Here is a 12,858-nt window from a genome sequence, read left to right as displayed (position 1 = left end):
GGAGGCGGGGGGCTCAGCCCTCTTCTTTGTGTCTGTGGAGCACCGGGCGCAGCAGGGCTGGGTCCCTGGCTCACCTCACTCTCCACTACGGCTGCCGTCATCACAGGGCTGAGCTGAGCCCAGTGGGTGATCACTTTTTCAGAACATGCTAAAAATGACCTACCCACTATGTATTTAACAGGACACGTTACTGCTGGGGACCATCATGTCTCACCAAAAGGATGGGGAGCGCAAAATGCACCAAACCTCGGGAAAGCTTCCCTGGGCGAGTCTGGCAGATGAGCTGTTTGATGGTCAGACCGCGGGGATTCCTCTTTATTTTCTGATGAAACAAACAGCAGAGAGCACGAGGCCCTGCGAGGCCATTTGTAAATCCCGGGTACCATCTGCTGGCGGGAGCAGGCAGCACCCAGCGCCTTGCAGACACCCACCCATCACAGTGGGATGCGTGGCAATGCTCTGCCTCCTGCCAGCCTGGCCACCTTTCAACCACAAAAGCTGTCAGTACGCAGATGTTTAATGAATATAATTTTATTTTCAAGTTAATTTCATCAAACTGTTCATGCTTGTAAAGTGCAGACTCTGCAGGAAAGACATTCAGCAACAGAAAACATCACACCCAAGACAGGCATCAATTGGCGCATGGGTTACTCAGCATCTCAAATTTGGGTAGATGCCAGAGTTAACAGATTTCAAGCCCGATTTTTGCCAAGTATCATAACACAAACTGTAACATCAGACATGCACAGTGACATTACGTGCAGGTTAAAGCATGCAGAAGAGCTTGGAGGTGTCCGACAGCAGTGCGGGGCTGCAGGATCAGACCCCAGCTCTGGCAGGGGAGGTTCAGGCATTTCTCCTGCTGAGCTCAGAGAAAAATATTTGTAAAGCATTATGTGCACAGAGTACCTGGACAGGGTGCTGTTCCACGTTACTGTAAGAAAAATGTGGTTCGCACACAAATGGTTGGAGAAGAGGCACCCAGAGAGGGGCAGAGGGGAGGGAAGAGACCAAAGCTGTAGTGCCAGGTGATGTCTGAACCCTCTGTGGGGCAGGGGAGGCCAGGCTAGAGGTATCTGTAGGGCTGCAGGGCTGCCAAACCCTCAGGGGAAAAGCGCTTTGACGCTTGGATAAGCTCACAAAAAAGAGCACCACGTTCCCAGGACCAAACACCTGACCACTTGTAAAAATCTGCCTGATTTCCCCACCATCAAAACTTGTTTCATCAATTCAGTTTTCATCAGGGTGAAAAGGGAACAGGCATATTTCTGCTTTTCAGCCTGCTGGAGGTATCAGAGAATCCCTTACTGACAATCCCTTTTCCCTGCTGAAACTAATTTCTTTTTGCTTCGTTTCAGCGTGAAAGCTCCTCTAATGCTCCTCCTGTCGGGAGGATATCAGGCAGCTGTGAAGTAACCTAATGAGCCTAAAAGGACTGATTGCTGATGATCCTAATCAGTCGCTTCTCTACTGCCATTTGGTATCTTGCTCCATCAAAGGAACAACCTGTGAATGAGCAAATTAAGTGTGATTTAAGGACACTTAAATACTCACAGAACGGAGCTGCAGATGAAATTGCAGTGGTTTTGGTTCTTAATTTTCAAAATTCCTCTCGATCGTTTCTGTCATTATTCTGGATGTGCAAAAATGAGGTTTCCAAACCAGACATTTGAACAAATCAAATAAAGCAAATTATACACATATATGGAAGAGGGACACTAATAATCTCTGTCTGCAAAACAAGTTTATCTGGCTGCTGCTTGCCAAGAGGTTTTTGCACTCTGATAATTCAAGAAAAATACTGGCAGTGCTCTTAGTGAGGCTCTCCTGCCAAGAGACACAGGGAATAATCCCCTGAAAAGTGAAGCACAGCAAAATCTGGGCTGCAGCTCAACATGCCACTCGGTCATCACGCTCACCACCCCGAGCAGGCAGCAATACGGGGTGCCAGCACGGCTCAAGCAGCAGCAGCCCCGTGTGCGTCCTGCTGATAGCCACGTCTCAATGGCACGCGTGCGTGATGGCGACCAGATTTGTTCCTGGCTGCATTTCAGTTGCGAGAACCACGTTAACTTAAATGCTTTGCAAATGGAGCTCCTGCCCACTTGGGGTTAGCCCGGTGATGCTGGCGAGTGCTGCCGGGAAGCAGGATGCACACCCAGCTGTGATGGGCCCTGCCTGGATGAGAGAGTTGTACAGTGATCCAGTAATTCTTCAGCCTGGAAAGAAGTTTTACTCAGTCTAAAGAAAAGATATGCAAAAATAGGTACATTCACAGAAAAATTCAGGCAAAAAGGGAGCTGAAAGTCTCAAGCTCTATTGGAATCTGACCACTGGATTCAGAGCATCCAGGAGCGTTTCCACTGACACCTTTCCACTGCAGATCAGATCAGCCCCTTCTTTATAGCGAGATAGTGACTGTAGACTGAGAGTTTGACAATATGAAGATTTGCCTTCTACTTCTGCTTATTATTATTATTATTATTTTTTTTTTTTTTTTTTTTTGTGGCCTTGCTTTTCCTGCCTGGGATGGGGCTTTGTAGCCTGCTCCATTTGGGTGCTAGCTTTACCGACGTAGCCCAGCTCTCCCGTGCCATTGCACATATAAAATGCTTCACCTCCACCACCTTAGGGGGACATCTCGGTGGCAGAACAGGAGCTATCTCTGGGGATAGGTCCAGCAGAGCACATTTCAGGGATGCTGAGCGGCAGACGAAGGGCGAGCACCTCCAGCCTTGTTGTTGGGACTGATCAGTGGGAGCTGGCACCGACGTCCCCCTGTGCTGCTCCCTGGGGGCTCTCCCCCAGCCATGAGCGAGGCCCTTTGGCCTTTCTGGAGGCAGGCAGGGGTTAACACACAGCTGTTACATAGTGCTATTTTTAAAAGCAATTAAATGACATTGTGCTATTGCACGACTCTCAGGAGTCTCTGCTAATCGAGGTGGTTACCTTAAGCTAACTATAACATTTCTGATTCCACTGAGAAATGCAATTCTAGCTCAAGTAAGCACGTTTGAACTATATTTTTATGGTAAAAAAATACGATGCACAAACAGCTTTTCCCAAGAACTACCTCAGCGTGCCAGAGCCAGCAGGGCTGAAAGCTATTTTCGTTGTAGTATGAATGAAAACGTTTCTCTAGTTGCTGGGCAAATTTAGAGCAAAACTTAAAAGTAGAGAGAGAAAAAAAAAAAAAGAAAGACAGGGAGAAATATTTTAAGAGCTGGGATTCTGTCTGTGCTGCAGGGGACCAAAGCACCCACAGGCCAGCTGCCTCCTGGAGAGCTGCACCAGGGGCTGGGCATGGTGAGGGCCTTTTGGTGCCTTAGGAGTTGTCCCCAGGATGGGGAGTACTCCTTATTTGCTGGCTCAGGACACCCAGCCCATGGTTTGTAATCTCCCGTTCATCCTTCTGATGAGTGCAAGCTGAAAGAGAGGTCACCAGGATTTGCCCCAAATAGCTCTGGTTCGCAGCGTGTGGAGCCAAAGTTTGGATAAGCATAAAAAGCTTTGTGTAAGCCACGTTAAAGTAAAGGGCAGATTAGATCACTGGACTGTCTGATTATTTATGAGCGACTTATCTTCAGTTTCCACAGGGGATCCTGATTTTGGAGCAGGTAGAAGATAGCTTTTTAATAGCTTAAATATCATTAACAGGAAAGTTTATGAAAGGTGTTGTGTTTTTTTCCCCCTATCTCCTGATCCTCACCAGAGTCTCACTGAGGTGGGTCCTACTGGTGAGCACAGCTCCTAAAATACTGAATATTTGAGTATTTTGTGTTTCCTGAACCACAAGGAAACCACCAGCAATCGCCAAGGCCAGCCTGGCTGCACGACCACCACCATTTTAAGCGCAACGCTCTCTGAACACACAGAGGGCAACACTTAAGCAAAAACCCTTCCCCATCCTAAAGCTTGGGGAGAGCTGACTGAACCCAATCCAGGTACAAAGCTGGATATCTATGTGAAATAGAAATAGAAACACCACAAAATGCACAGGACCCTGCTCACCACCAGCTGTGACCATGCTGGGCTGCAGGAACGCAGCCAAGCACGGTGCCGGTGCCCACGCAGGCCCTGCTGCCTTGGGATGGCCTCTCCATGGAGGCTTTTCTTGGCTCATTTAGCTGCCCTGCTCACGTCTTCGCTTTGTCCTGGTAACCCATTTTCTCCTTCCACAGTCACATTGATTGAAGCTGAATATTTAACGAGACGAGGCATGTTTATCCAACATGAGGAGTCGGAGCATAAATACAGTCGTAAGCACTGTTAATATTGCAGTGCAAAATGTCCCAAAGTAAAGCTTAACCCTTAAAAGGACAAAGTGAGGGGAAAGGTGAAGGCAGAAGCTGCCACTAAATGCTCAGCCTGCCTACATACAGCATCCCCAGGGGCAGGCACCCCAGAGAAGGGACTTTGGGGACAGAGGCCCCAAAGCCCGCAGCCTTGTTGCTTCCCTGAGAACAGACCTTGCTTTGGGACTTGTCTGGGCTCCTGCTTCACTGAATGGAGAGAGGCAATCCAGAGATTGTTATGCCATTAGGAAATCTGTCCCGGTGGCACATATCTGTGAGAACTCGACATCAAGTTCACTTGACACTTGTCACTTGACACCTTGGATATTTTCTTTTCATCTGCCGAGAGCCCTCCAAAAGCTGCAGAAGGGGTTGTGAGCAAGCTGCCAAGGGGAGGCAAGGAGCACCTCCAGTCACCAGAAGGGCACAGGAACAAAACCAGGCCTCACGGACCCGCAGTCAGCCCCCCAACGCGGGGCTCTGCTCTGCCTGAAGGGCTGCCCATGGCCGGGCTGCAGACACCTCGAGTTTGGGCCCTAGGAATTGGCAACTGCATTTGAACACCAGCCGGATTTTTTTTCTGGCCAAGTCTCCGCTGTTGTTCAAACACTTCCCCTTGAGTGCAGAGAGCAAAAAACAAAAAACATTTCTGAGACAGGAAGGGCAGGAAGTCTTCAGAAACAAAGCGAGAAATTCCCCTCCAGCTTTCAAGCATTACCTTGTACTTACAAGCCTTTTGAGCCAGCAGCTGAAAGAGTAGATTCTGAGCTGAAGTAGTGCTTGCTGGGCTGAATGAGGAGATACCTGGTTGCAAGAAGGGGTGAATGGTGTCAGCAATAGTGTGCTCCTTCACGGACCATGGGGTTGGCTGGCTACCCCATGCTCTGCTCCTCCTCCCACCCTCACTCCTCTGCTGCAGTTTTGTCCCAGAAAAGCGTCTGTCTGCCAGGGAAACACGTCCCTATGGAAACACGCAGAAAATCTTGACGCAGACATGCTCATACTCTGACAGCCCCTGCTTTTTGTGACACCTCTCATGGTAACATCATGAACGCGTCAGGAAGACGATGGGAGGCCTCCTGTATCCAAGGCACCATTTGGATGATTTCCTACTGAGGACTTTTTTTTTTTTTTCCTTCAGTCTTTCACTCTTCCAGCTCTTGAACTCTCATCATGACTAATTTTATCTGAAATGTTTTGCAAAATCTGTGCATTTACCTTTATCAGCAAAAATCCGTAACCTCAAATGAGATGTTTTTGACAAGACCTACTTTCCACCAAGCTACGCTGACAAGTGCGTGAGTGTGACTTCACTTCTCTCTGAACTGAATTCCACTTCGGCTTTCCCCTTATCGTGTTCAGATTCCAACAAGACTCACTTGTACCTATGCCACCGACAAGATGGATTTCTAGCCATGCTGTTTGTACTCTGTTACTTGGGATAACACTCTAATCATTTTTTCCCACTCTGTTGGGAGTAAATATGTTAAGCACGTCATAAATTTACCAATTAACAACACCTCCTGCACAAGCATGAGGGTATGCATACGCAGGGCGGACACCAAAGCCCCATGGTTACAGTCAGGACTTCTGATTTCAGAACCAGAACAGGTCCCAAGGGCAGTCACCGGTCATATTCGACAGCTCCGGGCTCTGCCCTGAACACCTGCAGGGTCCAGAAACTCAGAGACATCTTAGAACAATATTGTTTCATTAAATAGCACAGCCTTGCAGAGAGCTGGAGCCCAATCTGGACCCTGCTTTTGGCTATGGGGTTTAAAGCATTTGCATGCTTCAGGGGCACTTTCCTCCAGTGTCCCCTCCTGGTAGGTCCCCAGGGGCTCTTGTAGTGCTTGAGAAGATGGGGTATTAAGGAATCACCATCTGTGCTATCAGTAACAAGAGGATATGAAGAAACCATGGAAATTATTAGTTTGGGCTACCTATAAGTGCTACAAGCTGATTATAGAAGTCAGAATTTCATTCACTTATAAAGCAGAAATTAAAATTCTCGTGCTTTGGAGACCTTTCCTTGAAGGTGAGAGGCCAGGATTAAACCCAAACCCAATACTTACCCAACATATCCACTACATAGATCCAATAGGCAAAGTAGAAGTCCCACCATTTTTTATTGCAGCTGAATCCACTCTCAGTTTCTGCTCCTTTTGTCCCTGCTGTCAACATTAAGGAAGCCAGAAAGAGTCTGCTGCTGTGCCAGAAACAATTAAGTGGGGTTTGAGACTCTAGAGCAACCAAACTGAAGATGATTATTTTCTATTTTACAAATAGCTTGGGATAGCTTTGCAGTCATGGCAATTTAAAATACTTTCTGCATTTTTAATGGAGAGGGCTTTTTTTCAGTTTTAAAAATATTCCATTTATTTTGTTCCATGTTGTTCCTGTGCTTGTGTTCCTGTTAATGTTTATGCCAAGAACCCCTGCAAAATACCTCAGCTATTTCCATAAATCCACGAGCACAGCTCATCGTTTACAGATATATGCATGCTTGCACACGGCAGGTTCATAATTAGGCAGGATAAATGTCAGAACTGTACAAAGAAAAGCACAGCCCGCTCAGTGCTGGATGGCAGAATCCAGTGGGAGCAGTGGGTGGCTGCGAGTTGCCTGAAGATCTGAGCCCTGGCTGCAGTCAGCAGTGACAGATGGTGTTTGTCAAGGGGACAGCGCCTCGCCTTCTTATTTTATCATGGAAATTTCACAGTAAGAAAACTATCAACGGTCACTGCTTTAGCGAACAAATTTAAGAAATAGATCCCACTGAAAAAAAAAAAAAAGCTGGAATTCCTGCTGGAAGAGAGGCAGCTGGATGAAACTGGCAATTAAAAATTGTGGTTTCTTTTATCCAGAGACATTGTCAGACATTGCATATATTTTAATTCCTCATTCAGGGAAATGCACGGAGCATATACAGAGATCACATCCAATACAAATTTATCATTACAGAACAATCAGAAAATAAAGATACAATCAACACATAGTTAGTGTAGCAGAACAGATTGAAGGAACTGATTCAAGCCGAGAATGAAATGAAAAATACTTACTGAGTGATTTTTACACAGATGAGATATTTGAGCCTAAATTAATATTCTCAGCCAAGATATTGCATTGTTGCAATCTTTTTGTTTAACAGCTGTAGCCGACTTGTGCGTAGCAACTAATTATAAAGCAGAAGCCCATCAGCTGAGAGCCCCTTCAACAAACCCCCAAGGAACAGTCCCAGTCTGAAGCCCCAACCTACAGAAGGTGGTGACAGGATCCAGCCAGAGGAAAGGGAACAGTTTGGCCAGCGTGACAGGCAACAGCTAAAAGGCAGGTTGGGGTTATGCTCTGCTCAGAGGTTTCAGTGATTTCACTTGAAGAAGCTCTCTGGTTTGCAACCTTGACAAAATTTTTGAAAACTTTTGAAGATTTTGCAGGACTCTGTGACACACTACCTGGAATTGAGTTTGCAAAGAATTATACTTAAAAACAAAGTCACAACACAAAGCTAGTTGAAAAAACTACTTTGACACATATTTTGTGAGTTCCATAAACTTGATAAGCAAATCTTTTTTCCAAATGGGCAACTGAAGCTATAATTCCTCACTGACAGACCGCCTCTACTGCAGTGACACCAGCTGGATTTAAAGCCGATGTGTCCTGGAGATTAGACCAGATCAATACAGTTGGGCATTAAGATCTGCAAAGATCGATCATCTGCCTACATTTCACTGTTATGAATCACCCCTGCCTTGCCAGCACCACTTTCCAGTATCACAGACCCAGCACCCTGCTTCTTGACATCACCTTGTGTTGTGTCACTTCTTTCCTTGCCTAGTTCGAGCATCACCACCTCCGAGCTAGTGATGTGCTGTGATGTGGCCCATTCTGGATCATTTACTCGGTAAGACTACAATGAATGGGACCATTAAAAATGTTAATTTAGTTCCTTACCTCTCTAGAGATCCCCAAGTAATTTCATTCACTCTGTGAAATTAAGAGGATATATAAACCACCACACATCGACTCACCCTCTAATGACATCAGTGAAAGAAGGGGCTATATACTTTTACTCCCAAAGAACAAAATTTAGGACGGTGAAGAACACAGTTGAAACTGCAAGAGGAATTTGGATAAGCAAAAATGTTACTACTCAAGTTATCCCTACGATGCAGGGACTGACCAATTGTTTTCCAAAATAGCAGTAGAGAGAACCAATCTTTGGAGGGGAGCTTACTTCTTCAAAGCAACTTCCAAGCTCCTTTTTTAACTTCTTCCAGCATTGTGGAAAGATCTCAAAGTATCAGATGAGGCTGGAAAAGTTCTTTCATCCCAGGAAATATACATAATATAATGTATTTCCAAACATTTGTCTCTTAATAGCCTTCTCTTACCAGTTTGTATGAATATTCTTATTTCAGGTTATCAGTTTTTGGTCAGTTTGCAGATTTTCTCTGAAAAACTACCGAGCTAGCTAGAATTTTCAGTCACTCTGTGCCTGAAAATTTCAGCTTGTTTTTGAATGTATGCCAACAACAAACAGCATCCAGAACACACTGATCCTTTACCTTGCTACAAGGCTGCTCTTTGCAGCTAAGATTTCTCCTCCTCTTTGTACATACTGCCTACATTGTGGGAAAATGTTACGTATTATCACGGGCAGCCCCTCAGGATAAATGAGAAGAGGGTGGTGTTGCTTACATATAGGTCAGGGCATTATTAACAGATGCGACAATTTTTTATCTTATCATCTGTCAGTTGTGCCTACTGCTTTTTTCCTACAGAGTACGCGGAGTAACATGATTTAGAAAGTACAATCACCCTTCTCTAAAAAGGCAGACTTGTTGCTTCAGGACCTTGTTCTTCCCCCTCATGTCAGCTTCAGCAAGGGGTGCCAGCACAAGCACAGGAGGAGGAGAGAGAAGTAGCTCGAGGAGGTGCTGACTCTGGAGCCCAGGCTTTTTGCGTTGCAGTTGTTGGAGTAGCAGCACTGGACGCTCACTCCGGGTGCTCTGGATCCGTCCCTCTTTGCCCGCTCGCAGAAGGAGCTGAACGAGCAGGACTTCATAACGCCGCCTGCAACAGAGCCACAAGGAGCCAAAGAGCAGCACGCTCACCTGCACCGGCCCGTCTGCATCTCCCCAGCATGGATCTGGCCATCCAGTAGTGAGGAACCACACCAGTTTGGCCGTTCTTCACCAGTAAATGAGTACCATTATCGCACACTAGAAGCTCCCACTTAAGCTAAATAATTGTAAATTTTTCTTAGGGTCAACCGATGCACCTTAAATATCTCAGAGCATCAAAGTGCAGTGCCTCATTGGGCTCTTTTCTTTCCCAACTTCCAAGAAAGTCACTAAACTAAAAAGATAAGATTTCAGAAGGACGTAGGTAATACTTAAAATGCTCTTTTATAGCTATTACACACAGTGGGGTATGGCTCAGCATCACAGCATACTGACAAAGCATACTCAGCAAGGTTTTATAGTAGACCGCTGCTAAACCAATAAAACAAAGATTTATAAATTGGGTTTATTTTGAGAAAAAAAAAATATTCTTGTTTTTAGCTGGCTATACTCTTCTAACACCATTAGATTATTTATTAAAAATTTGACGAGTGAACTGCCGGTGACTACTTACTTGCTTGTCCTCTAATGACCGCGCACGCATCTGAGTGCCCCGGACATTGCTGTGTTCCTTGTCTGTTGCAGTCTTCATCGCTAGAACCTACGCAGGTGTAACACTGCAGTGCTTCACCTGCCATCAAGAAAAAGAGACCTTGTGTAACAGTAGCACCTAGAGTTTACAAAAAAAAAAGCTTTGAAATATCAGCTACGCAGTCTAGTTTTGTTTGAACCACATGCAAATATTGCCAAAAAGTTTTTAAAAAGTCTAAAGATTTTTGCAAGTCTTATCAATTTTTCTTTTTTAATGAGGTCCAAATAAAGACTTTGAAGATAAAATTAAATTAGCCTTATGTTATTTGATTGTTAAATTTGCACTTCGCATAATCCAAGAATATCTGGTCTATAATTGCACCCACACCTTCTTGTAACATTTTTAGAGAAGAGCCCGCTGTAACAAGCAGGAGTATCATGGTTTTCTTCCCTCCATCATGGTCTTTGGTCCACAACACCATGAAAAACTACACTGTAAACACCTAAAATCTGACTATGACCCATATTTAATTATCTCCTGAAGCACCAATTCAGCTGGAACGCACAATAGCTTACCTTATTAATTTTGCTTTTGTTTAAATATGACAACCACAACTTAATTCTCCTTATACCCAAAGTTTATCCTCGATTCAAAGTACATAGTATGTCCAAAGGCAAGCATGAATTTGAAACACATTTAAATACCATACCTAAAACTTGCAGAGCAGAAGGCGCTTCCTGTCCGCAGGGACATGTGCATTTACATTTGTTTGCACACATATTTAGTTTCACATTACACAGCAGAAGTGAAATTCTGTGCTGCTAACCACGTACACAAAATGCTCTGAAAACTAAGAATCCTAGAAGAAAAGCCCAGAGAAGCAAAGGGGCTGAGCCATTCCTAAAGTAGGAAATAAAAATAAACTAAACAGGAAAGAAGAGTTGACTTACTTTTTATTATAAGAAGGGAGCTGACGAGAACCAGGCTGAAGACTGTCCGCATCATGGAGATACAGGAGACGTACCATTAGGCAAAGAAAGCAGTTTGTTTGCTATTAAAGCCTTAATGCTTATCTTACATACCTAATCCTCCGCAGACGCTGTCTTATAGGATAAAGAGGTGTGCAAGAATGCTACTTATCGAGCTTATTCTGGTTGGACTTCTAATCACACGGACTTCACCTCCGCAAACCCTGCAGGCAAATTCTACCAGAAGCAGGAAGCAGAAAATGCATTCACCAAGCAGTGACAGAAATGGTAAAAACCCGCCAACCCATCGTCTCACGTCACAGCACCAGCCCATGCACGCAGTCTCGTTCCATTTGCCTGTGTGATCTGCAGGATCAGGGTCAGAGTATTAAACGTTTTGTAGGATTAAGCCTGCTTGAGACTTGGATGGTCCAAATCTAGCATATATTTTTACAGAAAGTACAAAATATAGATATAGAGATATAGACCTAGGCATACAGCTAGGTGCACACAGGCAGTATAACCTTGCAAGCAGTCCCCCGGGGTGCTCCAGGTACCATCCCCGGGCAGGGACACCTCAAGGACTCCCATAACAAGGGGTGCTGTATCTGGAGCTGCACACGTAGTAAGCAAGTGAAATAAAATGAAGCCACTTCAAGTTTCAACGAAAAAATTTATTTACAATAGAGAATTTCATTTAAGTGACATGCATTTTAATTTTTTTTTTTCATTTTTAATTTTATTTTACAAATCAGCAAATGCAGATAAAGTTTACACTCCTTAAGGCAAGAGTCCCCATGCAAGTAATACATGTTTATATTAAATCCAAAAGACATCCAACATGGGAACTCATGTACAAAGGGAAGGCTAGGATCAGCAATTTGTAATTTCTTAGAGAACTTGACAATCTCCCTGATACAGGAACTTTGAGATCAACTTGCTATGAATTATACTATGAAAATGCAAACAATAGCAAGAAATTCTGATAGTCATCTTAGTACTGCATACAATTAAATCAACTTTATTTAGAAAGAAAATACAGTAGTGCATACGAAAAAGTGAAAATATAACCTGTCCACGTAAATGTATGGACATCAGTGTGCCAATGGTCATATTGCACTCAGTATCGAAGTCCAGAAATTTGGTTAAAAGTTAGCTTTTCCCCATTTTGGCAATCAGTTCATCACAAATCTTTGTTAATTCTTCTATCTCTTTATTCTGGAAAACAAAAATATTAAATGTTATTGTTGCATTAAGATGAGTATCTAAAAAAAATATTCAACCCTTGGGAGAAGTGTGGAGGAATTAGATTTTCTCCAATATTGAGAAGAGAATATATAAAATATATGTGTACATAGTAGAGCTACATATAATATATTCAAACAATATGCTTGTTTCCAGACAGAGCTCCTCCTACTTCAATAAATACAATTTGGCACTGAAGCACGTGGCTTTACAGCAGCTGTTCCTAGCGTGGGATGATAACACGTAGTGTGAATTTGTTTCTAGGCTGCTCTTCATAGCACTATTTTTGTTCTGTTTTCTGGAGGCTCTAAGCAAGGACCTCTGTGTTATACTGGAAGTAAGCTCCTTTGCTAAGGTAGAGGATACGAGCTATAAATAGGGATTTACACATCACTTTTGCTCCAAGCTGTACAGACGCGTGTCTGACCATTATGTCTATACAGCAGCTACTGCCATTTCAGCTAGCGTTGGAATTACAGCTAAAATTAAAAACAAACAAAAAAAATGAAAGAACTAAACCAAGGAAGACCTCAAATCCCCAAAGCAAAGCAAACAAAAGGCTCTCCTTGGTACACAGGTGCACGCTGAGCTTTCACTGCGCCTGAATCAGCCCCCGAGGCTGGCCAGTGGCTGAGAGCACAGCCTGGCAGATGGGGCCATCTGCCCAAACTGCCTGGGGCACGCAGCAGATT

General features: G+C 44.2%; 2 protein-coding genes across 13 annotated transcripts in view; both read right to left on the bottom strand.

Moving 5' to 3' along the window:
- Positions 1–7,170: 7,170 nt before the first annotated feature.
- Positions 7,171–10,994, bottom strand: LOC311440238 (uncharacterized protein). Its single transcript, XM_084526846.1, has 3 exons — positions 10,904–10,994; positions 9,936–10,052; positions 7,171–9,371 (listed from the first exon to the last, which is right to left on the bottom strand). The coding sequence occupies exons 1-3, from the start codon at positions 10,956–10,958 to the stop codon at positions 9,166–9,168; spliced, it is 378 nt and encodes a 125-aa protein (XP_084382972.1). The 5' UTR covers positions 10,959–10,994; the 3' UTR covers positions 7,171–9,165.
- Positions 10,995–11,574: 580 nt separating this feature from the next.
- Positions 11,575–12,858, bottom strand: part of TACC2 (transforming acidic coiled-coil containing protein 2) — a 124,648-nt gene continuing 123,364 nt past the window's right edge. For all 12 annotated transcript variants that reach the window (XM_084526819.1, XM_084526827.1, XM_084526823.1 and 9 more), the window contains one exon: positions 11,575–12,139. In XM_084526819.1, coding sequence (XP_084382945.1) covers positions 12,074–12,139 — 66 coding nt within the window. In that variant the 3' untranslated portion in view covers positions 11,575–12,073. The remainder of the gene's footprint in view (positions 12,140–12,858) is intronic.

Source organism: Aythya ferina, assembly GCF_964211825.1.
Source record: "Aythya ferina genome assembly, chromosome: 7".
Lineage (NCBI taxonomy): Eukaryota > Metazoa > Chordata > Aves > Anseriformes > Anatidae > Aythya > Aythya ferina.
The sequence above is the reverse complement of the archived record's forward strand: the minus strand, read 5'-3'. Positions and strand labels throughout refer to the sequence as shown.

What these genes read in the sequence shown, in the direction of transcription:
- LOC311440238 (XM_084526846.1), bottom strand. Translation starts at nt 10,958, where the DNA reads ATGATGCGGACAGTCTTCAGCCTGGTTCTCGTCAGCTCCCTTCTTATA. An exon ending in CTCCCTTCTTATAATAAAAA is followed by an intron (nt 10,053 to 10,903) that starts GTAAGTCAACTC and finishes TCTTGATGGCAG; the next exon opens with GTGAAGCACTGCAGTGTTAC. An exon ending in GGTCATTAGAGGACAAGCAA is followed by an intron (nt 9,372 to 9,935) that starts GTAAGTAGTCAC and finishes GCTCTGTTGCAG; the next exon opens with GCGGCGTTATGAAGTCCTGC.